The following is a 21672-nucleotide window of genomic DNA, read 5'->3' on the forward strand; positions in this document are numbered from 1 at the left end:
AAAAAAAAAAAACAAAAAAAACCTGTACTGTCAGATGACATGATCTTCTATGTAGAAAATCGTAAGGAATCTACAAAAAAAGTGACTACATCTAATAACTGAGTTTATTAGCAAGGTTACAGAAGAAAAAAATCAATATACAAATGTCAACTATATTTCTGTGTCCTAGCAACAAACAATAAGAAGTCTAAATTTAAAAACACCGTTTACGATAGCATTGAAATACAAGATATGGAGGGATATGGTCGACAAAAAAAGTACAAAACCTAATTTGAGTTCTAGGTCATGAGATGTAACCTACGGCAAGGAGACGTTTAGCTAATAATAAGAGCGGACGTTTGAACGTCGCTAAGAGAAAAGAGCTTACGGGCTGCCATCATAAGGAAACAATCTGGAACTGTGTGTGGTGAGGGATGTTAACCAGACTCGCTGTAGTGGTCATCGCGCCACATATAGATACCGAATCGTTACGTTGTACCCCTGAAACTAGTTGGTTACATGCCACTTACACCTCAATAACAGTAAAAGGTGCAAACCCTTCGCGCTGAAAATTACAAAACGCTGCTGACAGAAGTGAAGGAAGCAGGTAACTGGAGAGACGCGCCCTGTTCCCAGACTGGAGAAGCTGAAGGTCTCCTCAAACCGGTACATACACTCTTCTCAATTCCCACACACAAAAACCCAGCAGACTTTTGCAAAGAAAATGGCAAACTGATTCTGAAACTCAAATGCAAATGTGGAGGGCCTGGAATAACGAGAAGACTGGAAAAGCACGCTACCCGACTACGCGGTCGGTACCGTAACCAGAACGCGTGGTACCGACACAGACACAGACCGAAGGAACAGAAGAGGGTCCACGACGACGCCCTCACACGGATACAATCAATGGGTTTTCTTTTCTCTTTTTAAAAATGTGCTTACTTATCTGTAATCAAGTGATCTCTACACCCGACACGGGGCTGCAGCTCACCACCGTGAGGTCAAGAGTCGCCTGCTCCACTGGCTGAACCACAATCGATGGATGTTCGACAGAAGGGTCAAGGTGATTCGACAGAGAGATCGTTTCTTCAAATAGTTCTAGAAAAACTTGGTAGCCACGTCTAAGAGAATAACGTTAAGTCCTTTCCTCACACCACACACAGGCGCAAGTCACTTCATAGGACTTGGCTTTATCGCGCTTTGCACACACCGCGTTTCTTACGAGCTGAAGGTCTGCGGTGACCCCGTGGCGAGCCAGTCTCCCGGCACCACTTTCCACCAGCACTGGCTTACCTTGTGTCTCTGAGCCACATTGTGGTAATTCTCGCATGTTTCGAACTTTTCCTCTATTACCGTACTTGTCGTGGTGCTCAGTGACCTCTGAGATTACAATCAGGAGTCTCTTGGGGCACCGCGACGCTGCGCCCACCTAAGACAGCAAACTGGAGAGAGTAGTGCTGCGCGTGTCCTGAAGGCTCCACCGCCTGGCTGGCTCCCCGTGTCTCCCCCTCTCCTCCGGCCTCCCTGCCCTGAGACACAACAATGTTGCCAATGGGCCAATCAGTAACCCCACAATCACCTCTAGGGGTCCAAGTGAAAGAAGTCAAACGTCTGTTTGCTTTAAGTAGGCTCCGCCCAGAGTGGGGCCTGAACTCACAACTCTGAGATCAAGGGTCACTTTAAATCGAAGCTAGAAATGACCAAGCTCGTGAGAAGGCTCACTGAAAACCGAGACAGGCGGACAGCTAGGCCTCTGGCCCCAAACAGTGGAGCCGTGGCCACAAAGGAAGAGATCCCGAAGGGCATTAAAAGCACGCTCCAGTGAACGAACACACAGACGAGAAAAGCAAAACGGCCTTTTTGCAGCTCAAAGCAGCCACAACACACCCTCAAACCGCAGTCTGATCCACAGCAAGGCCCCGACTCTCCTCAAGTCTGTGGGGGTGGAGGGAGGCAAGGAAGCTGCAGAGGGTGAGCTGGGAGGCAGCGGGGGTTGGTTCATGAGGATTGAGGAGAGAAGCTGCCTGCCTTACGTGAGCCTGCAGGTGAAGAGCGGCAGGTGCCACTGCAGAAGCTGGAGCGAGTTCTCCAGATCGGGCTGAGGTCGTTAATCAGGCTGCTGTGCCAAGCTACACACTGTCGACGTCGGTGCAGCAGCCTTATTTAGGAGATGCCACTGAGGACTGTCATAGCTGGAGAGGAGAAGTCAGTGCCTGGCTTCAAAGCTTCAAAGGACAGGCTGACTCTCTCACCAGTGTAACACAGCTGGTGACTTTTGGTTGAAGTCAATGCTCAGTGGCCATGGAGAAAATCCTTGGGCCCTAAAGAATTATGCCAGGTCTACTCTGCCTCCACTCTAGAAAAGAAACAACCAAGCCGGATGACAGTCATCTGCTTACGACATGGTTGACTACATATGTTAAGCCCACTGTCGAGATCTACTGCTCACGAAAAACAAGACTCCTTTCAAAATATTGCTGCTGACAGGGGCGCCTGGGTGGCTCGGTCGGTTAAGCGTCCGACTTCGGCTGAGGTCATGATCTCGCTCGCGGTTCACGGGTTCGAGCCCTGCATCGGGCTCTGTGCTGACAGCTCGGAGCCTGGAGCCTGCTTTGGATTCTGGGTCTCCTTCTCTCTCGTGCTCTGTGTGTGTCTCTCTCTCTCTCAAAAATAAATAAAGATTAAAAGAAATAATTTAAAAAAAATTACTGCTGAGAGTGCACCTGCTCACCCCAGAGCTTTGAGGGAGACGTACAGCAAGGTTAAGGGTGTTTCCATGCCTGCTAACACCACAGCCATCCTGCAGCCCCTGGATTAAGGCATAATTTCAACTTTCAAGCCTTATTATTACAGAAACGCATTTCACAAGGCTCTAGCTGCCGCAGATAGTGATTCCTCTAACGGATGTGGGCAAAGTCAACTGAAAACTTTCTGGAAAGGATTCACCAGTTCACCATCCCACATGCCATTAACACTTGTGATTCATGGGAAGAGGACAAAATATCAACACGAATGGGAGTTTGGAAGGAGTGGCCTCCCGCACTCATGGAGGACTTTCAGGGGGTCCAGCCACCAGGGGAGGAAGGATGCAGGTGTGTAGAAGCAGCAGGGGGACTACGATCGGAAGCGTGGTCTGAAGAGGTGACTGCATCGCCGTGGTCTTGGGATAAAGCCTGAATGGATGAGGACCTGCTTCTTACGAACGAGCAAAGAAAGTGACTTCTTGAGCTGGAATCTACTCCTGCTGGAGACGCCATGAAGACTGCTGAAGTGAAAAAGGATTTAGAATATGACACTTGGGGCACCTGGGTGGCCCAGTCGGTTAAATGTCTGACCCTGGCTCAGGTCATGACCTCACGGCTCGTGGGTCCAAGCCTCGCACTGAGCCCTCTGCCGTCAACGTGGAGCCCCTTTTGGATCCTTGTCTCTCTCTTTCTCTGCCCCCCTCCCCTGCTCACTTGCACATGTGCTCTCTCCCTCTCAAAAATAAATAAACATTAAAAATAGAACATGACATACACTTCGTTGATAAAGCAGCAGGAGGGGGAGAGGGGATGGGCTCCAATTTTAAAAGTTGTTCTGTGGGTAAAATGCTATCAAACAGCAACACGTACTGCAGAGAAATCATCCTTGAAAGGAAAAGTTAATCAGTGCAGCAAAGCTGATTGTTGTCTTATTTTAAGAAATCGCCACGGCCACGCCAGCCTTCGGCACCCGCCACAGTGCCCAGTCAGCAGCTGTCCCTTGAGCTCACATGATGGTTAGCATTTTTACCAATATCTATTTTTATTTAAAAATATTTTTTTAACCTTTATTTATTTTTGAGAGAGAGAAAGAGACAGACAAGCAGAGTGTGAGCAGGGGAGGAACAGAGAGAGAGGGAGACACAGAATCCGAAGCAGGCTCCAGGCTCCAGGCTGACAGCACAGAGCCTGATGCGGGTCTCAAACCCATGAACCGTGAGTTCATGACCTGAGCTGAAGTCGGACGCTTAACCAAGTGAGCCATTCAGGCGCCCCAAATTTATTTTTACTTGATAAGATTTCATTTTTAAGTAATCTCTACACCCGCCATGAGGCTGGAACTCACGACCCTGGGATCAAGAGTCGCATGCTCCATCGACTGAGCCAACCAGGTGCCTCAGCAAGAAAAGTCTTTTTAAATTGAGGTGTGTACATTGTTTTTTTAGACACTTCACACTTCAGAAACTACAACACACTATCAACATAAATTTTATGTGCACTGGGAAACCAAGAAGATTCATTTGACTCACTTTATTGCAGGATTTGCTTTACTGCAGTGGACCCCAGCCCGCAATATCTCCGAAGCGTGCCTGGACAAAGATTAACGCAACATGGATTATACACCTAAACGTTAAGAATCAAAACTACAAAACTTTTACACTGAAGAAAATCTTAGTGGCCCTGGATCTGGCAAAAAGTTCCTTAAATCAAAGATCACAAAGTATCAAGGAAAAAGACCTGACAAATTCATTACAATGAAAATCTTTTACCCTTCTTAAAATAACTGTTCGGAAGATGAAAATAGAAGCTACAGGCTGCTACACACATATGTAACAAAAGCCTCGCATCCAGAATGCATAAAGGATTATAAAAACTTAAAGAAAATGGGCAAAAGATCCCAACTCTGGGCAAGGTCCCCAAAGAAGACGTATCAACTGGGAAGAAGCACCTGAAAGGATGCCTGAGGGCATCAGCCATCGCGGAAACACGAGTTCGAGTTCGAGCCACAGGAGGAGAGCTCGTGACACTGCTGGACCGGCTGAGGAAGTGAGAAGGCCGACTGACCACGGCAAGTGTTGACGCAGCTGCGGAGGAACTGGAGGCCGCCCACACCGCTGCTGGGAACGGAGTCGGTACATCCGCCACAGGCTCCCGCCTCTCCGCTCCCGGGCGTCGCCAAGAGAAACGAAAGCGCCGGTCCACACAAAGACGTGTGGGACCCTACTTGCGATGCCCTGAAGCTGGAAATAAGCCGCCACTGAGCTCTTTGCTCAAACGCCGCTTTCTCAAGACTTCCATATTCCCCCACGCTCATTTCCTGGTCTCTGTGGTTGTCGCTACCTGCCCTCACATTACTCTCTCGTTTGGGGCCTGTCTTCCCTCCCCGTCTGATGATGGAAGCTGCAGAAATCCTATTTTACTGAGGGTTCTAAGGGCCTGAAAAGCGCCTCAGCGAATTCGCATGGCTATTACCAGCCAAGCAGGCTACACGTTGAAGGCCAGAGCTCAGGGGACAGGCTGGTCTGGGCACAGAGATCTGGGTTCCGTCAGCACCTGGTGAACGCTTACAACCACGGAATTGGATGGGCTCCCCGGCGGTGGGTGGGCAGGAGACCCAAGAGCGGCAAGGGTTTCAGGATGCAGAGCTGGGGGGTGGCACCAAGTGCCGGGAGGTGAGGACAGAAAGGCCACGCAGGACCCAAAACGGTGCCAGGAGATGCTGGTAAGAGATACAAGACGGCAGAGTTTGGCTCAGTATGTGGAAAAAACCCACATGCATGTGTTTACCTCCTTATTACATTAAGAACTGTCTAAAGGGGGGCCCTTGGGGGACTCGGTCAGTTGGGCGTCTGACTTCAGCTGAGGTCGTGATCTCATCGCCCGTGAGTTCACGCCCTGCATCAGGCTCTGGGCTGACAGCTCAGAGCCTGGAGTCTGTTTCGGATTCTGTGTCTCCCTCTCTCTCTGCTCCTCCTCTGCTCACACTCTGTCTCTCTCTCTCTCTCAAAAATAAACAAAGATTAAGAAAAAATTTAAAAATCCATTTTGACCATCCCAGTTAACCAAGGAGGTAAAATATCTGTACTCTGAAAACCATAAAACACTGATGAAAGAAATCAAAGATGACACAAATAGAAAGGTATACCATGCTCATGGAAGAATATTGTTAAAATGTTCATACTACCCACAGCAATCTACAGATTGAATGCAATCCCTATCAAAACACTAATAGTATTTTTCACAGAACTAGAACAAATAATCCTAAAATTTATATGGAACCACTAAAGACCTGCCACAGCCAAAGTAATCTTGAGAAGAACAAAGCTGGAGGCATCACAATCTGAGACTTCAAACTACACTACGAAGCTACAGTGATCAAAACAATATGGTACTGGCACGTAAACAGATACACAGACCAATGGAACAGGATAGAGAGCCCAGAAATAAACCCACACCGATACTGTCAATTAATCTATGACAAAGGAAGCAAGAATATACAATGGGGAAAAGACAGCCTTTTCAATAAACAGTGTTGGTAGAACTGGACAGCTACATGCGAAAGAATGAAACTGGACCACTTTCTTAAATCATACACAAAAATAAACTCAAAATTCATTAAAGACCTAAATGTGAGAACTGAAACCAAAAAAAAAAAAAAAAAAAAAAACCAAAAAAAACAAAACTCCTAAAAGAAAACACAGACAGTAATCTCTTGGACATCACCCTTAGCAACATATTTATGTCTCCTGAGGCAAGGGAAACCAAAGCTAAAATAAACCACTGAGTCTATACCAAAGGAAAAAGCTTTTTCACAGCAAAGGACATCATCGACAGAACAAAAAGGCAACTAGTGAATGGAAGGAGATATCTGTAACTGATATATCTGATAAGGAATTAATATCCATAATATATAAAGAACTTATACAACTCAACAGAAAAAAAAAACAAACCACTCTGATTAAAACATGGACAGAGGACTTGAATGGACATTTTTCCAAAGACCTACTGATGGCCAACGGACACATGAAAAGACGCTCAACATCCCTAATCATCAGGGAACTAGAAATCAAAAGCACAATGAGGTATTACCTTACGCCTGTAAGAATGGCTAGAGTCAAAGACAAGAAAACAACTGTTGGCGACAACGTGAAGAAAAGGAAAATCTTGTGCACTGTTGGGAGGAATGTAAATTGGTGCAGCCACCATGGAAAAGAGAATGGAGGTGCCTCAAAAAATTAAAAACAGAAATATCATATGGCCCACTAACTCCATTCCTGGGTGTTTACCCAAGAAAGCACTCGTTTGAAAGGATATCTGCGCCCCGATGTGTACGCAGCACTACTTACGATAGCCAAGATATGGGAGCAGCCCAAGTGTCCATCCACAGGACAATGAATGACGAAGATGTGGAACGTACGAGAGTATTAGTCATAAAAAAGGATCAGATCTTGGGGTGCCTGACTGGTTGGGTCGGTAGGGCGTGTGACTCTTGATCTCTGGTTCGTGAGTTCAAGCCCCACGCTGGGTGTAGAGCTTACTTCCCCAAAAATGAAGAAAAGAAAATAAATGCTTAAAACAACAACGAAGGATCAGACCTTGCCGTTTGTGACAAGACGGACGGAGCTAGAGTATTTAGCTAAGTGAGTAAGTCAGAGAAAGACAAATGCCACATACTCTTACTTAAGGTGGAATCTAAACAAAACAAGTGCACAAAAAGCACTTTCACGTACGGAGGACAGACTGGTGCTTGCTATGTGGCAAGTGGGTGTGGGGATGGATGGAGTAGGTGAAGGGCACTAAGAGGCACAAACTTCCAGTTACCAAGTAAACAAGTCAGGGATGAGGAAGTACAGCATGGGAAGTGAAGTCAGTAACTCTGCAACAACGTCCAGTGACAGACGGGAGACTGCCTCCACCACAGTGAACACCGAGTGACGTACAGACGTTGTTGAATCGGTGTTGTAGGTCTGAAATTAACAGAACACTGTGCGTCAGCGACGATGAGAGAGAAACTCTCTACGGGCCTCGCACACAAGGGGCTCCACTTTAGATTTCTAAGTCAGCGTGACTACGTAAACTTTGTTCGAACCCAAGGCCTGGTTTACGGCTCACGTGCACACTGTGCCTGTGCCTCGTGAGAGAGCAGCCTGAAGGAAAACCATCTTGCCCTGGAGACATCGAGCAAAGCTCCTGCCCCTGAATTCCTTCCCGATACCACTCGGGACGCTGGCCTATGTGCTGATCTCTCATCTTTTGAGCTTTTACAAGATGGAAAACGTATATAACTCTGCGAAAACAATTTGTGCCCTGGAGTGCTTTCTTCCCTGTGAAGACGTGGAAGCTCAGGTACGGGGGCCCAGATTACTCTCGTTGGGGAGCCTGGGGGCTCAGTCTGTTACGTGTCCGACTTCCACTCGGGTCACGGTCTCATGGTTCGCGGGTTCGAGCCCCGCGTCGGGCTCTGTGCTGACAGCTCGGAGCCTGGAGCCTGCTTCGGATCCTGTGTCTCCTTCTCTCTCTACCCCTCCCCTGCTCGCGCTCTGTCTTTCTCAAAAATAAATAAACATTAAAAAAAAATTAAAACAAAATTAACATTTTTTTACTAATAAAACCTCAGCAAAGGAGGGGAAAAAAATCCATCGTGAGCTGTTACCAAGAGGCGTGTGGCAGCCTCATCCCGCCACCCTGATGGGGAAAACAAACCGCTGCTCTCCTCTAATGTACAAAATCAGGGCAGGGGCACCCGAAATGCCCCATAAGGTGTGGGACCCAGAACCACCTGCGGTGAAGAAAGGGCAAAAGAAGCAGTTAAAGGAACCTACTAGGCAAGTTGTAATGAGTCGTAAGCTTTGAAAGGAAATTATTACCATTGTGGGAACAAACGATGTCTGAGAAAAAAAGGACGGGTTGACAAATGACACCGAAGCCGGCTGTGACACAGACAAGGGTGAACACGGTAAAATACGTCTCACCGCCAGCTCAGGAGGAGGGAAGCATCTAGATAAGGCCGAGCCAGGCCCCGTGCGCCTGTGCCTCCCTCGAGCTGCCTGGAAACGAAGCAGCAGAAGCAGGAACGGTCGCAGGAATGTGGACAGTCACCCGAAACCGGGACGACCGACGGACAGCAGGAGCACATCCAGGGGAACCAGGGCCCTTGGCCAGGCCCAGTGCCCACCCTGGCAGGCCCCGGCCGGGGGCTCAGGTGCCATCGCCTGACTCCCCCTCACAATGAGTCGCACAGGGAACGTCTAGGACACTGTAGTCCAGGGTCACACGGCTCGGACGGGGCAGAGCTGGCATCCGGGCCCATACTCCTAAGCCCCTGCTGACAACCACAGTGCCTACAGAACAGGACCCAACACGGCAGGGGGGCCTACAAGAGGGGCCCAGGGTCCTAGAGGAGAGAGGACCCTGCAGAGCCAGCTCCTGGTCAGCGCCCCTGACGTCCTTTCTAAATGACCATGGAGAGCACACTTCGGTTTCCAGGAACACATGAGGTAAGTGGGCGGCTGCAGGGAATGGGTCCAAAACTCTGCTCAAACACGTATCGAAGAGCACGCTTGGGGACATGCAGCAGGCTGCAAGGAGCTGACGGCCGTGGGTAAGGAAGTAACGCCTTAAAAAGCCCCACTGAAGAGAAGTTCAGGAAACAATATTAAACAATAATGCAAATGCTCCACACGGGGCTCTGCAGCCACGGTCACCAGGGGGACACACACGGTCCCCAGTGTCACGCGTCCTTATGCTGACCCCGCACTGCGAGCTGGGCAAGGAAGGCCATAATCCTAGGACGTGGAAAACTATCGCTCCAGGGAGGCAGAGAAAGACCTACCTAGCAAGCTTACTATGGCCCTGAGAAGATAAATAAATTAACCCCTACAATGCTGGTATTTTCGAAAGGCTTACAGTGAATTTTATAATCACCGGATTATTACATATTTTGTTTGCCATCATGGGTACCATATTCAAAGGAACAAATCATTCTGGGTAATTCTCATTTAAATGGCAGAGGGGAATGGCAGGTCTGTACTCAATGCTGAAAGTTTAATTTATAAGTTTTATTAGTTGAGAAGTCAAGGGACACCTGGGTGGCTCAGTCGGTTAAGCGTCTGACTTAGGCTCAGCTCACGATCTTGCAGTTTGAGCCCCACATTGGGCTCGCTGCTGTCAGTGTACAGCCTGCTTTGGATCCTCTGTCCCTCTCTGCCACTGTCCCGCTTGTGCTCTCTCTGTCAAAAATAAACATTAAAAAAAAAAAAAAAAAGCCAAATAAACATGGAATTGAAGCAAGTAGCAGTCAGGGCTCCTTCCCAAGCACCGAGACCCGTTGGGAAGGGATGATCCATCAATCATGACAAAGGTCGTTGTCCAGAATGTCTCCCTCTCTCTGCCCCTCCCCTGCTCATGCCTGGTCTCTGTCTCAAAAATAAGTAAAAACATTTAAAAAAAAATTTAATAAGAAAAAAAAAAGAGGGGCACCTGGTGGCTCGGTTGGTTAAGTGTCTGACTCTTGAGCTCAGCTCAGGTCTTGACGTCAGGGTCATGAGTTCAAGCCCTGAGTCGGGCTCTGTCCTGGGTGTGAAGCCTATTAAAAAAGGGATGGAAGGAAGGAGGGAGGGAGGGAAGGAAGGAAAGAGGGAAGACGGGAAGGAGGAAAAGAAACACAGGAGGAAGTTTTTAGAACCTAGGACTAGAGAGAATTTGTTATACGTGATATAAAAAGCAGTCCGTAAAAGGTAAAAAAACCACAACAAAAAAACCCAATACATTGGACTTCATTAAAATGAGAAGCTTGCTCTGTGGAAGACCCTATTAAAAGAATAAAAACAACAAGCTGCAGACCGGGAGAAAATATCTGGAAACCAGATATCCGACAAAGGTTTTCTATCTAGAATCTGTAAAGAGATCTCAACATGCCACAGTAAGAAACCCAGGATTCCAATTAGAAAATGGGCAAAAAAGATTAAACAGAGGATGCGCACGCAGTAACCAAGACGTGAAAGACCCACACCGTCAGCTGCTCCGAACTGCAAATTCAAAGGACCGTGTCCCTACGCACCTGCCAGGTCGGCCAGGACAACCAAAGGCCAGACTGTAGAGAAACCAGCACTCACGCACTGCAGTGGGGACGTGGAAGGAATAGTCTGGAAGCCTGGCAGTTTCTCATAAAATCTTAAAAACAAAACCATACAAGCCAGCAACTGCAACTTGGTGTTTATCATCTGTCCACAGCCACTTTGCAGGCCACAGCCAAAGACTGCAACCGGCCGCCCCCACGTCTTCCTGCTAGTTAATTAAACAAACTGCCAACCATCCATCCACACAGTAAAATACAAGCAGGGACAGGCTATGAATGCCTGCAACAGTTCGGATGGACCTCGGGGGCATTGTGCCGAGTCGATCGGTGACACACTGAATGGTCCCATACACATTCTCAAGATAACGAAATCACAGAGGAGGGGAAGAGTGGAGGGTGCCGGGAACGTGAGCGTGGCAGGGGGCAGCAGGGGATCCCTCACTGACAAAGAGTTCCGAGTCTCGACTGTGGTTGTAGGTACACCTGTGTATAAGTGGGGTAAAAGTGCAGAGAATTAGACACACATAAAACACTGGTAAAATCTGAAGTAGGAGTGTATATAGCTAACGTTATTTTTCCAATGCCAATTTCCTACTTTTCGTACTACAGGTATGTTAAATGAAGCTGGAGAAGGTTACAAGGGTCTCTCTGTACTACTTTCACAACTTCCTGTGAATCTATAATTATTTCAGAACGAACATTTAATAATAAAAAAAAAGAGGGGTGCCTGGGTGGCTCAGTCTGTTAAGCGTCCGACTTCAGCCAGGTCACGATCTCGCGGCCCGTGAGTTCGAGCCCCGCGTCAGGCGCTGGGCTGATGGCTCAGAGCCTGGAGCCTGTTTCCGATTCTGTGTTTCCCTCTCTCTCTGCCCCTCCCCCGTTCATGCTCTGTCTCTCTCTGTCCCGAAAATAAATAAACGTTGAAAAAAAAAAAAAATAAAAAAAAAAAAAAAAGAAACCAATCAAAATCACAAAAGACAAATGTATTTCAAAATCATCTATTTTTGGGGTGCCTGGGTGACTCAGTCGGTTGAGTGTCTGACTCTCGATTTTGGCTCAGACTGTGACCCAGGGTCGTGGGATCAAGTCCAAGTCCTCTGCCAGGCTCTGAGAGCAGTGTGAAGCCTGCCTGGGATTCTCTCTCTCCCTCTCTCCCTCCGTGTGTGTGTGTGTGTGTGTGTGTGTGTGTGTGTGTGTGTGTGTCTCTCTCTCTCTCTCTCTCTCTCTCTCTCTCCCCGGCTCATGCTCTCTAAAATAAATAAAATTAAAAAAAATATTACTCATTGTCTAAAGCTATTAATATTTACTTGCAAAGACTAATTTGATGATTGAGCAATAAACTAATTTACATAATAATATTAAATATTAAAACCAACTTTTAAGATTTAAGTATTTTTTGACAATTATAAATCAGGACTCTCATTTAATTCAGGTTGGTTTGGTTTTAACTGTTTTAAAAGGATGAAATCCTGGGGCATCTGGGTAGCTCAGTCAGTTAAGCCTCTTCGGCTCAGGTCATGATCTCACAGTTTGTGGGTTCGAGCCCTGCATCAGGCTCTGGGCTGACAGCTCAGAGCCTGGAGCCTGATTCGGATTCTGTGTCTTCCTCTCTCTGCCCCTCCCCTGCTAGTACTCTCTCTCAAAATTAAATAAACATTAAAAAAAAAGGATGAAATTCTAATTCCTTCCAAGTTCATTCAAGTTCCTGACAACACGAATCTAATTTTATTTATTTATTTTTTAAGTTTTATTTTTATTTAAGTAATCTCTACATCCAATGTGGGGCTTGAACTCACAACCCCAAGATCAAGAGTTACATTTTCTCCCAACTGAGCCAGCCAGGTGCTCCAGCATGAATCTAATTTTAAAAAACTTCGGCGGCATGTGGGTGGCTGTCAGTTAAGCCTCTGACTTAGGCTCTGGTCATGATCTGGCATCAGGCTCTGTGCTGACAGCTCAGGGCCTGGAGCCTGCTTCAGATTCTGTGTCTCCTCTCTGCCCCTCCCCCGCTCACACGCTCTCAAAAATCAATAAACATTAAAAAAGAATTAAAAAAAAAAGCAACTTCGGCATTGAGACGTTTTATTAGAAAAGTATTCACAGAACCCACACATGGTGGAGAGGGGACACACCGAGATGCCTGAGGCAACCAGGACACAAGTCCCACACACGCCCACAGACGCACGCGACCCACATGATGTCCAGTGTGAGCTCTCCATCCGTATTTGTGGAAATACTGAATGGAAAAGGAAAGCGTATATGGTGGCAGAAACAGGCCCATCCTCACTGGATGACACTGAGTTGGCCGATAAGTAACTATTAAATCGCCCCTCCCTTCTCCCTCCATACAGACTTTTTTTTTTTGGAAAGAAAGACTTTCTGGAAAGTTCTCTGGGAACATGAACCAAGAGCCTAACGTGAAACCCCATAAACTGAACAGGATTCGAGATCCGAAGGGGGCTTTTATAGACAGGCGGCTGCACCCGCCCGTCAACAGGTGTAATAGGACGGCAGTGACCCTGCTGGAGGCAGCCCTGCAGGTCTAAGTGCACTGTCCCTGCACATTCCCTCCCCTGGGAGCTGGGCCTGCTTCCTGAAGCTCCCTCTGGCTGTTGTAACATCCATGCTTTGAGAAAAGTGGTGATTTGGGTAATAAAGATGTGGGGCCATCAACTCCCATAATAAAACACCCGCCTCTTCATTCTGCAGGTTAAACCGACCTTTTCTCAGGTGGTAAACTCAATAAAATCAACTGTTTCCCCTTTTACTTATCAGCCACCTCCACTGCCCAAGGAAGGACTGACTGCTGCTGGGCCAGCGTCTGGGAGAACCCTCTACCATCACGGGTTTTGTGCTGGCAACACAGGCCTGCCGGCAAATTAAAAACAAAAAACAGAAATCCCAGACCCATCAGGAAGGCTCACCTCCAAGCGGAGCCACTGGGCTAGGCACTGCACTGGCACCTGTCCCTGTCCTCAAGTCACCAGGTGGCGGGGGCAAAGGTCCCAGTGAAGAAAGGCCCGGGGTGTGCAAGGCCCAGGGACGGGGAGGTGCGGGGGGTAAGCGGAACTGGGGGAAAGAGTCCTTGAATGGCGTCATCCGGAAAGATGGGAAAGCAAGTCACTTGGTTAAAGCCAGGGCGTATTCCCAAACCGAATGAGGAAGTCTTCCACGTGAGACAGTTGCGCCCCAAGACGGGAAAGGAAAAGTAACCTGTTACTCAGAACCAAAGGCATCCGTTTGCTTGGAGCGACCCCGGCCCGAGACGCCCGCGGGTTCCAGCCGCCGCGGGTCACCGGTGGGTGTCCGGCACCGAGTGCGGGGCGCTTTCCGGTGACCCCGACCTGCCGGCGAGGGCCGACCCGCCAGGCTGCCCGCCAAGGGGCCGACTCAGGAGGCAGTCGTCGCGGGCCAAGTCGGGGGTCGCGCCCTCAGGCCCACACCCCGTCGGCCGGCGGGATCGCGCCGCCAACACCTCCCCCCGCCGATACCCGGCCTCCGGGCGGCCCCGCGACCACGGGCGGCGGCGACCGCGGGCGGAGGGCAGGGCCGAGCGGCCGCGCGCACTCACCGTTCGCTGCCCCGGGCGCCTGCGGGGCCGTCCCCTCTCCGGGCCGAGCCCGCGGGCCCCGCCGCCCCGCCGCCGCTCGCCGTCGCTAGCCGGCCCCCGGCGCCGCGGCCTCCCCCCGCCCCATGGCCGCCCCCCGCCCCACGGCCGCCGGGACCGCGGCGCCGGCCCGCCGAGCAGCAATACAGCCAGTGCGCACGCGTGCGCGCCCGCGCCGCGCATGCGCCACGCGCCGCGCATGCGCCCTTCCCGCGCCACGCCCCCGCGCACGTGGTTCGGCCGGCAAGGACTTGGGTCTGGGATGGGAAAGGCGGGGCTGTGCTCGGGGCCTGGGGTCGGGGCCTGGGGCCGGGGAGCCTGGGATCTGGGGTGGGCCTTCGGCCGCCGCGCCCCCGACGGCGGCCTCCGGGAGGAAGAACCTTGGATCTCGGTCACCCCGCCGCTTCGGATACTCGTCCGTCAGTCCGCTGGGCTGGCACCCCCTTCCCCTGCCCCCTGGCTGTCCCAGCTCCCCACCACCGCGGTTAGGGTGGGCTGGCCTCGGCCCCGCGAGTGGTGACAGCACCCGCCTAGGATTCCGTAACTGGCAGGGTATGAATCTGCGGAGAAGGAACATGTTTGGGGAACCAAAACTCGTTGTGAGCAGCTGCGGCAGCACGGGCCCCTCCCTCCCAGGACAGCTGGAAGGGGGCGGCCTGGGCTGGCTACCAGGGGCCTCGTCCACCCCACGCAGCCTGGCAGGGACTTGCACACCACTTGGACTGCAGGGGCTCTAGGCTTGGGATGTCAGAGGGGCCACTGTACGGTGACTTGCTAGCACTGTCCTCCCCTCCCCCCTTTCCCACCACCACTGCAGGACCCAGACAGGAGGGAGGAAGGGGACCAAGGCCACAGTGCCCACTTTGTACCTTCGCTGCAGGCCTTCCCCAATCCACCCAGGAGTCAAGTCTCCCAATAGTGTGCCAGGCTCCTGGGACACATCTATGAATAAGCTGATGCGGGTCACTGTAGAGGAACCCCGGGCAGTGCACTGTTGGGTGCTTGGTAATCTGCCTGGGCTCCCAAGTGCCAACCATTATTCCTTGTGTACACTCAGGTGTCCCCCACCTCGTATAGACTGGAGTACTCTGCAAACCGCCTGACTTCCAGGTTTCCACAACCCCCATACCTGCTGTTGTCAGTCTTCTCTGGCGGGGTCTCTTGGCCCTGTGTCCAGAGACTTGAAACACAGAGGGGCACAAGACAGGACATGTCTCCCTGCTGTCTTGGGGCCACTGGGCAGCGGGGTCACCAAGAGTGAGTGGAAAGGGGGCCAAGGATGGCAGGAATTTGGGGTGATTTCTCAAGCTCTGTAACTTCCTTTTCTGGTTGTTTTGGAAACGCCACCACTTCCCTAAAGTGACCGCCAGCCACACCCACAGGAGAAGCCTTTTGAGCTGCACATCTGGGATATGGTCATTAACATAATACTACTAATGCTTGAGCCAGCGCTTACTATGTTCCAGGCATTGGGCTAGGCCTCCCAAGAACCTTCTAGATTAGGAAGAGTCTATAGAGAAGGCACCAAGGCAGAAGAGCCAGCCTTACGGCTAGCCGAGTTCACACAGCAGGGCCCTTCCTGTGTGTCCCTCTCTAAAGGGAACTTGTGTCAGTGTTTGCAATAATGGAAAGCCTCTGTCCACCCAGACCTCAGAGGGTGCTTCCCCATTTCAGAGATGAAAAAACAGGGGCTGTGGCTTCCTTCACCTGACCCGGATTGTGCAAAATTTCCCAGTAGGCCCGGGTCCCACTCTGCCCCATCAAACACTGGTCAGTAGTAATGGAAACCCCCACCAGGCCCCCCCCCCCCCCAAGGCTGGCCAGTAGTAATGGAAGCCGATGCTGGGAGGGGTGGGGTGCTTTAAGGCATCCGGAAGGTTCCTAGAGGCCGTTTGGCTTGGGCTGAGTCCAAAGGCGGAGTAGGAATAAGCCAGGCTTGGTGGGGAGAGGGAAGGGCCAGCACCAAGGACAATGGCTGGTGTGAGGATGGGGGTGGGGGGTGGGTAGATGCTAGGCAGGCTAGCTAGTTTGGGCTGGGCTGAGGAAGAGGGTTCTGCCTCAGAGGGTCTCAAGGGTGACCTTTCCCAACGCTCGTATTTGTTTCTTTGTATTTTCTTAAATGTGACTTGGGATTCCTGTTTTATTTAAGCCTCAGACCCCTAAAACCTAGATGTACCCTCTTCGGAGGGTTGAATGATGGGGGATATCAGGGCGGGTGGGTTAGGTGGTGGAAGAAGGAAGCCCGGGCCATGGAGGGTAGCGCCGGACAGGCTGCCTGCCTAGAGCTGGACTCATTCAGACAGGGTGGGGGGTCCTGGATTTTAAGTGCAGTCTCGAGCGCAGCTCTCAGGTGAAGCGGGTACTCCTTGGAGTCCTGCCCCCAGCTCACGTGGAAGTTGGCCTCAACTGTGCTTGACGGGTGAGAGGGTGAACAGAGATTGCCCAGCACCCAAAAGGGGAAGTGGCCAGGAGCCTGGGTGACAGGGGCGGCAGGGAAGGACCAAGGCTCCCTGTGGAGGTGGGTGTCTCGGGCTATTCAGAAGTCATCTTGTCCATACCCCCAGCCCCAGGCCTCTAGCCAGCGTGCACAGGGCAAGTCCAGCCCCTCCTTACCTATTCCTCTCCAGGGGCCAGTGTCTGGAATTGCCAACTTGGCTCCCTCCTGGTGGGAGTGGTTTTGGGTGACCGAGTGTGGAAGGAAGCCCTTCTTCCTGCAGGCCTGCTAGGTGCCAGGCACACGGTCCAGCAGGGGACAAGATCTTGGAGTAGACCGTGAACTTCTCGCCAGGGTGGTTAGCAAAGGGACAGCCCCCCCACCCCCACCAGCTAGGAGGAGCTACAGAGGGGCAGAGGCAGTGCCAGCTTGCGGTGGGTGGGGTCTGGCATCTGCACAAAGGGGCTTGATGAATTCTCACAAGGCCTCTAGGGAACAGGTGCTTTTGTTGTGTGCGGTTTTCACTCAGGGAATCTGGGGCACCGGCCGAGTAACCTGCAGCGAGGACATGAGGGGCAGAGTGTGGCCCTAGCTCCGGGAAGGCTTTGACTGGACTCCAGGAGTGGGGAGCTGGGGGAGACAGAGCGCTAGGAAGAGGAGGGCCCCTGCCTGGACAGCACACCCCTCAGGGCAGCCCGCAGGGCTGGTGGGGCCACGTTGAGGATCAGGCACTGTGGGGGGTGGCAGAAGCCCCCAGTATCCGTCTGGGGCACAACACTGAGTGGGCATGGTGGGGACAGAACCCTAGAAGTCACCGAGAGGCCCCAGCTCAGTCCAGCCTCCCAAGGGCTCTGTGTGGAGCTTGGACAGCACACTTGCAACAGGTGCCCACAAGGGCAGGGCCATGACTAGGACAGGAGGGGTGGAAGTCTCAGGGGAGACTGGAGGAAGGGGAGGGAGCACGGCCAGCACCCTGGAAGGGGACGCATGGCAAAGAGCGAGAAGTCACTTTCCGAGGGCTGTCCAGGCAGCAGAGGTTAAGTGCTAAAGGGTCCTGCTCAGTCCGTGCAGGCTTGAGTTTTGTGCCTGAAGGTTGAAAATGAACACAGTCCACCCTGGCTGTGCAGGTGTCCCTTCACTTCTGCACAGCGAGGTGGCCACTTTCTAGATGCCCCTACTAGTACCTGTTTCCAGTGGCTGCTTTGCTGAGAAAGTGGGACAGTGATCTCAGAGCCAGCTGAGAGCTAGCTGCACCATGCAGGGGCAGGTCAGCGAGCAGGGGACATGCCGGGTGCCAGGCTGGGGCACTGAAGGACAGAGGGAACACGTGGGCCTCTGTGGGCTACCAGTCCTTGCTGAGGTTCCATTGTACCCCCTCCCAGGGTGTACCTCTGTGCAGGATAACCACCTGCTTTCTGCTCCCGGGAGAACCTCCCTCCCAAGGACTCCAGTCATCAGCCCCAGGAGCACCTCGGATGCTCCCTGGCATTTTGTAAGACAGCCGGCAGGGTCTTTCAGAGAGCAGTGGGGGAGGAGGTTGAAGCCAGGCAAACCTAGCATTCAGGCTGCCAGTCCCTGGGGAGACGGCACCCCTGGTCGTGGCAGAAACGCACGGGAGAAATGCACCCGCTCCTCCTGCTGCTCTGTCTTGCTGGTAATTGGAGAAGAGAGCCTCAGGCGGGAGTACTTCCCATGGAGAGCAGTCTTCACTTATTTATGAAAAAAGTACCAGCATTTAACCCAAGAAAACTACCGAGTCACCTTTTATAACCTTGTATGAGGTTATACATACACACATGAGGAAGGGACGGGGCCCTGGTGGAGGTCCTTCAGGGTATGCCCGTTCCGAGTGGTTTCTCACACTTTGGGGGAGATACTCAGTTTTTCTTATAAGATGCCGCTCTTTTTATCCAGATGGAGATAAAAACCTCAGTCAGAAGGAAAGCATGTGTCTGGAGTAACGTCCTAGATCTTACGGAGGGAGGAGGAGGTAAGGGCCTCAGGCCCCGAAGATGAGAGACCCTGGCAGGACGGCGCCTGGGGACGCTCCTCGTGCGCTGGGCAGTGGCCTGAGAGGTGGGGGAAGGGCGGCTGGGCCCCGACGGTGGCAGAACTGCTGGGGCGCTGCTACTGCGTGGGGCCGGCCGAGGACCCAACCCTCCTTTCAGGGACTCTTGGCGATGGGGACAAAAGGCATGGCAGAAAAGCAGGCAGCCATGCCACTGCCCACACGACCACATCCAGCCGACGTCACCGAGTAGGGCGGCCAGGGGAAGACGGCTGTGTCACGAGCCCAAACAGCCTGGCAAATAAGCAGCCACACCCAAGTCCCTCATGTCAAACCGCTTTATTACATCTTAAATAACAGTACAGTTTAATATAGTATCTATCTCGCATCCAGCCTCCTTGCAATACACTGACTTTAAAATTAAATACAGTGAGGGCACGGGGTGCAGAGAGCTCCTACAGAGGTGTGGATGGGAGGGAAGGAGGGCTCGTGTTTCTTCTCCCTGCCAGCCCCTGGCCTACTGCCCGGCACCGCGCAGTTCTGTACAGGATGCTGCGGAAACAGGACGGAGAGAAGCCCCCGCTGCTGCTGTGGAGCGGGCTCGGGTGCAGGGAGGCAGCCCACGGCGCCGCTGTCCCCTGGCCTCCAGCGGGACCGGGGAGGCGTGGGTGTTATACGACGACCCGCCTCAGATGCAGAAGGCTGGTCCCACGGCAGAGACAGGCCAAGAGAGTTGGCAGAGGAAGGCCGGGTCTCTACCCCCTGCTCCCCCCACCCCCGGGTCCAACGGCAATCCTTTGCAACAGGGCTTTTTTTTTTTTTTTTTTTTTTTTTAAAAGAAAGAAAGCAAACAGTGACTCATCCTGCCACCCAAGCGCGAGGGGCTGCTCGCTGTACTGCTTCCGGTGCACAGAATGGCAGCAAGAAGTGGACAGAGCCGCGATGGTTACAACTTGAAAGAGGTTATTTCTTAAAAGAAAAAGAACATCTAAGGACTGAGTCCTGGATGCACTTTTGAGCATTTCTACAGCATGCGATTCTAAGAGTAAACCCACCCAATATGGCAAACGATCAAATTTTTTAAAATTTAACTTAGAAAGTTTGAGATCATTATTTTCAAAACATTGATTTGTACATGGTTTCATACACAAATAATTGACTGACTATCCAAGCACGGGACGGGCGCCTCTCTTGAAAACAGAGGTTCCTGACGGCTGGGGGCGGGGCACAGGGTAGCGTTAGGCTATTATCATGGACTTCCTTCCCTCCAACTTCACAAGGAAACCCGCTGTGAGATTAAGAACTGAACCGAGAAGGCAGGGAGGATGGGCGGGGAGGAACAGGTGCCTAACTGGAGTAGACTTCATCACGCGTTCAAGACCATCCACGGCGTGTGCTTGCTTCCTTTCCTGATTAGCGTCTGTCTTCCTTTCTAGGCCGTGTTTGTGCGTAACAATTACGTGACACAGGACAAAAAATAAAAAACTGAGGGACTCAGTTTACATCATTAACAATTTCAGAGAGGCTGCACCAGACCCTCTTCCTCTGTTGAACTACTGAACGTAAAGGAATATATTTTAAGAAGGAAATATGAATGTTTGCAAAATCCTGTTACAAACACAACCTGAAATTTAGAACCAGTTACGAGATAAAATCCTCCACTTGTTTTGCGTGAACAGCACAAAATAGGGTCACTGACCTGAAATTCAAATGAACTAGTGAAAAGGTGTGTCTGTCTCACAATTACACTCAAGTTTACCTTCTGGTTAACATGTTTATTATGGTATTTCCTTTTAAATTCATTCCAGACAAAAAAGAACAAAGACGATGGTCCCGGAAGGAATGCACAATTTTGTCTCAGTTTACAGCACAGAGGTTCTCTTAATGGGAATTGTGCTCTTGGTTTCAGCAATAAGTGAAGGAAAAGGCCTTGCCCTTTTGAAGTTCTGAGGGGGTGCAGGGCGTCCACGTTAGTAGGGGTGGAGAGGAAATGCTATCACTGTAACGCTTCAAGGTTGGAATGGTCTTCCAGTCGCCACGACGTCCACCTGCTGTTTTAAACAGAGTTTAAAGCAATATAAACAGAGAACACCCACACTCACTGCCCCTGCTCTCCCCACCATCCCGCCCGTCTGCCCTAAGGACACGTCACCTCAGGTGGATGTAACGCTCACCTGAGCACAGTTCCAGATCAGCTCTACATCGAATTAATCTAGCAACTGTGACATCCTATGTGCCGTGTGAAATACATACACAGACGTGCACGCAGGGAGGGCACCTTGGCTGCTGCATTACCTGTCGACGTTAGTTCCAGATCTTGAGGAAGCTGTCCCAGGACCCCGTCGCCACGGCCATCCCATCGTCAGTCACCCCCAGGCAGCTGACGCGGTTGTCGTGCCCGGCCAAGACACCTGAGAGCAGATGACAGCCCAGTCACTCCAGGACCCAGAGGTGCCCCACCTGGGGGCGACGCGGCGATGCTATGCAGGGCTGGCTGGCAGGGCCACCCGCGGAAGCATACCCAGAACGCCAAGGCCCCTCCTCTGCAATGTCCCAGTGGCAGGGAAGGACACCGGGAGGCAGAGAAACCACGCTGGTCCAAGGCGAGTGCAGCTCACTATACTCCTCTCTTAAAAACAACATGGACCACACCTACAGCCACAGGGAAGTGTTCACACACAACAGAGACGCACTGGAGGCCCCGGTAAGAAGTCTGTTTTTAAGACAGCCGTGATGACAAGGAACATACACAATAAAAAGGTACAGACACACACAGTGAATAACTTAGGACCTTTGGCACCAACTCCTGAATGTATTCACTGT

General features: G+C 51.4%; 2 protein-coding genes across 10 annotated transcripts in view; both read right to left on the minus strand.

Annotated features, from left to right (window-relative positions):
• The window catches only part of NADK (NAD kinase), a 30142-nt gene extending 14522 nt beyond the window's left edge, over positions 1–15620 (minus strand). Inside the window, exons 1-2 of one of the 3 annotated variants that reach the window (XM_045475282.1) lie at positions 14372–14440; positions 4253–4312 (exon numbers count right to left, since the gene is read on the minus strand). Coding sequence is in view for 1 of the 3 variants with exons in the window: in XM_045475280.1 (XP_045331236.1) it covers positions 15537–15619 (83 nt within the window). In the remaining 2 variants the exon portion in view is untranslated. Of the gene's footprint in view, positions 1–4252; positions 4313–14371; positions 14563–15536 lie in introns of those variants that run through there. The other 2 variants (XM_045475280.1, XM_045475281.1) reach the window with 2 other exon arrangements.
• A 3553-nt stretch (positions 15621–19173) lies between these two features.
• The window catches only part of GNB1 (G protein subunit beta 1), a 90443-nt gene continuing 87944 nt past the window's right edge, over positions 19174–21672 (minus strand). For all 7 annotated transcript variants that reach the window (XM_045475302.1, XM_045475297.1, XM_045475300.1 and 4 more), the window contains 2 exons: positions 21145–21260; positions 19174–20900 (listed from right to left, as the gene is read on the minus strand). In XM_045475302.1, coding sequence (XP_045331258.1) covers positions 21154–21260 — 107 coding nt within the window. In that variant the 3' untranslated portion in view covers positions 19174–20900; positions 21145–21153. The remainder of the gene's footprint in view (positions 20901–21144; positions 21261–21672) is intronic.

Source organism: Leopardus geoffroyi, chromosome C1 (genome assembly GCF_018350155.1).
Source record: "Leopardus geoffroyi isolate Oge1 chromosome C1, O.geoffroyi_Oge1_pat1.0, whole genome shotgun sequence".
NCBI lineage: Eukaryota > Metazoa > Chordata > Mammalia > Carnivora > Felidae > Leopardus > Leopardus geoffroyi.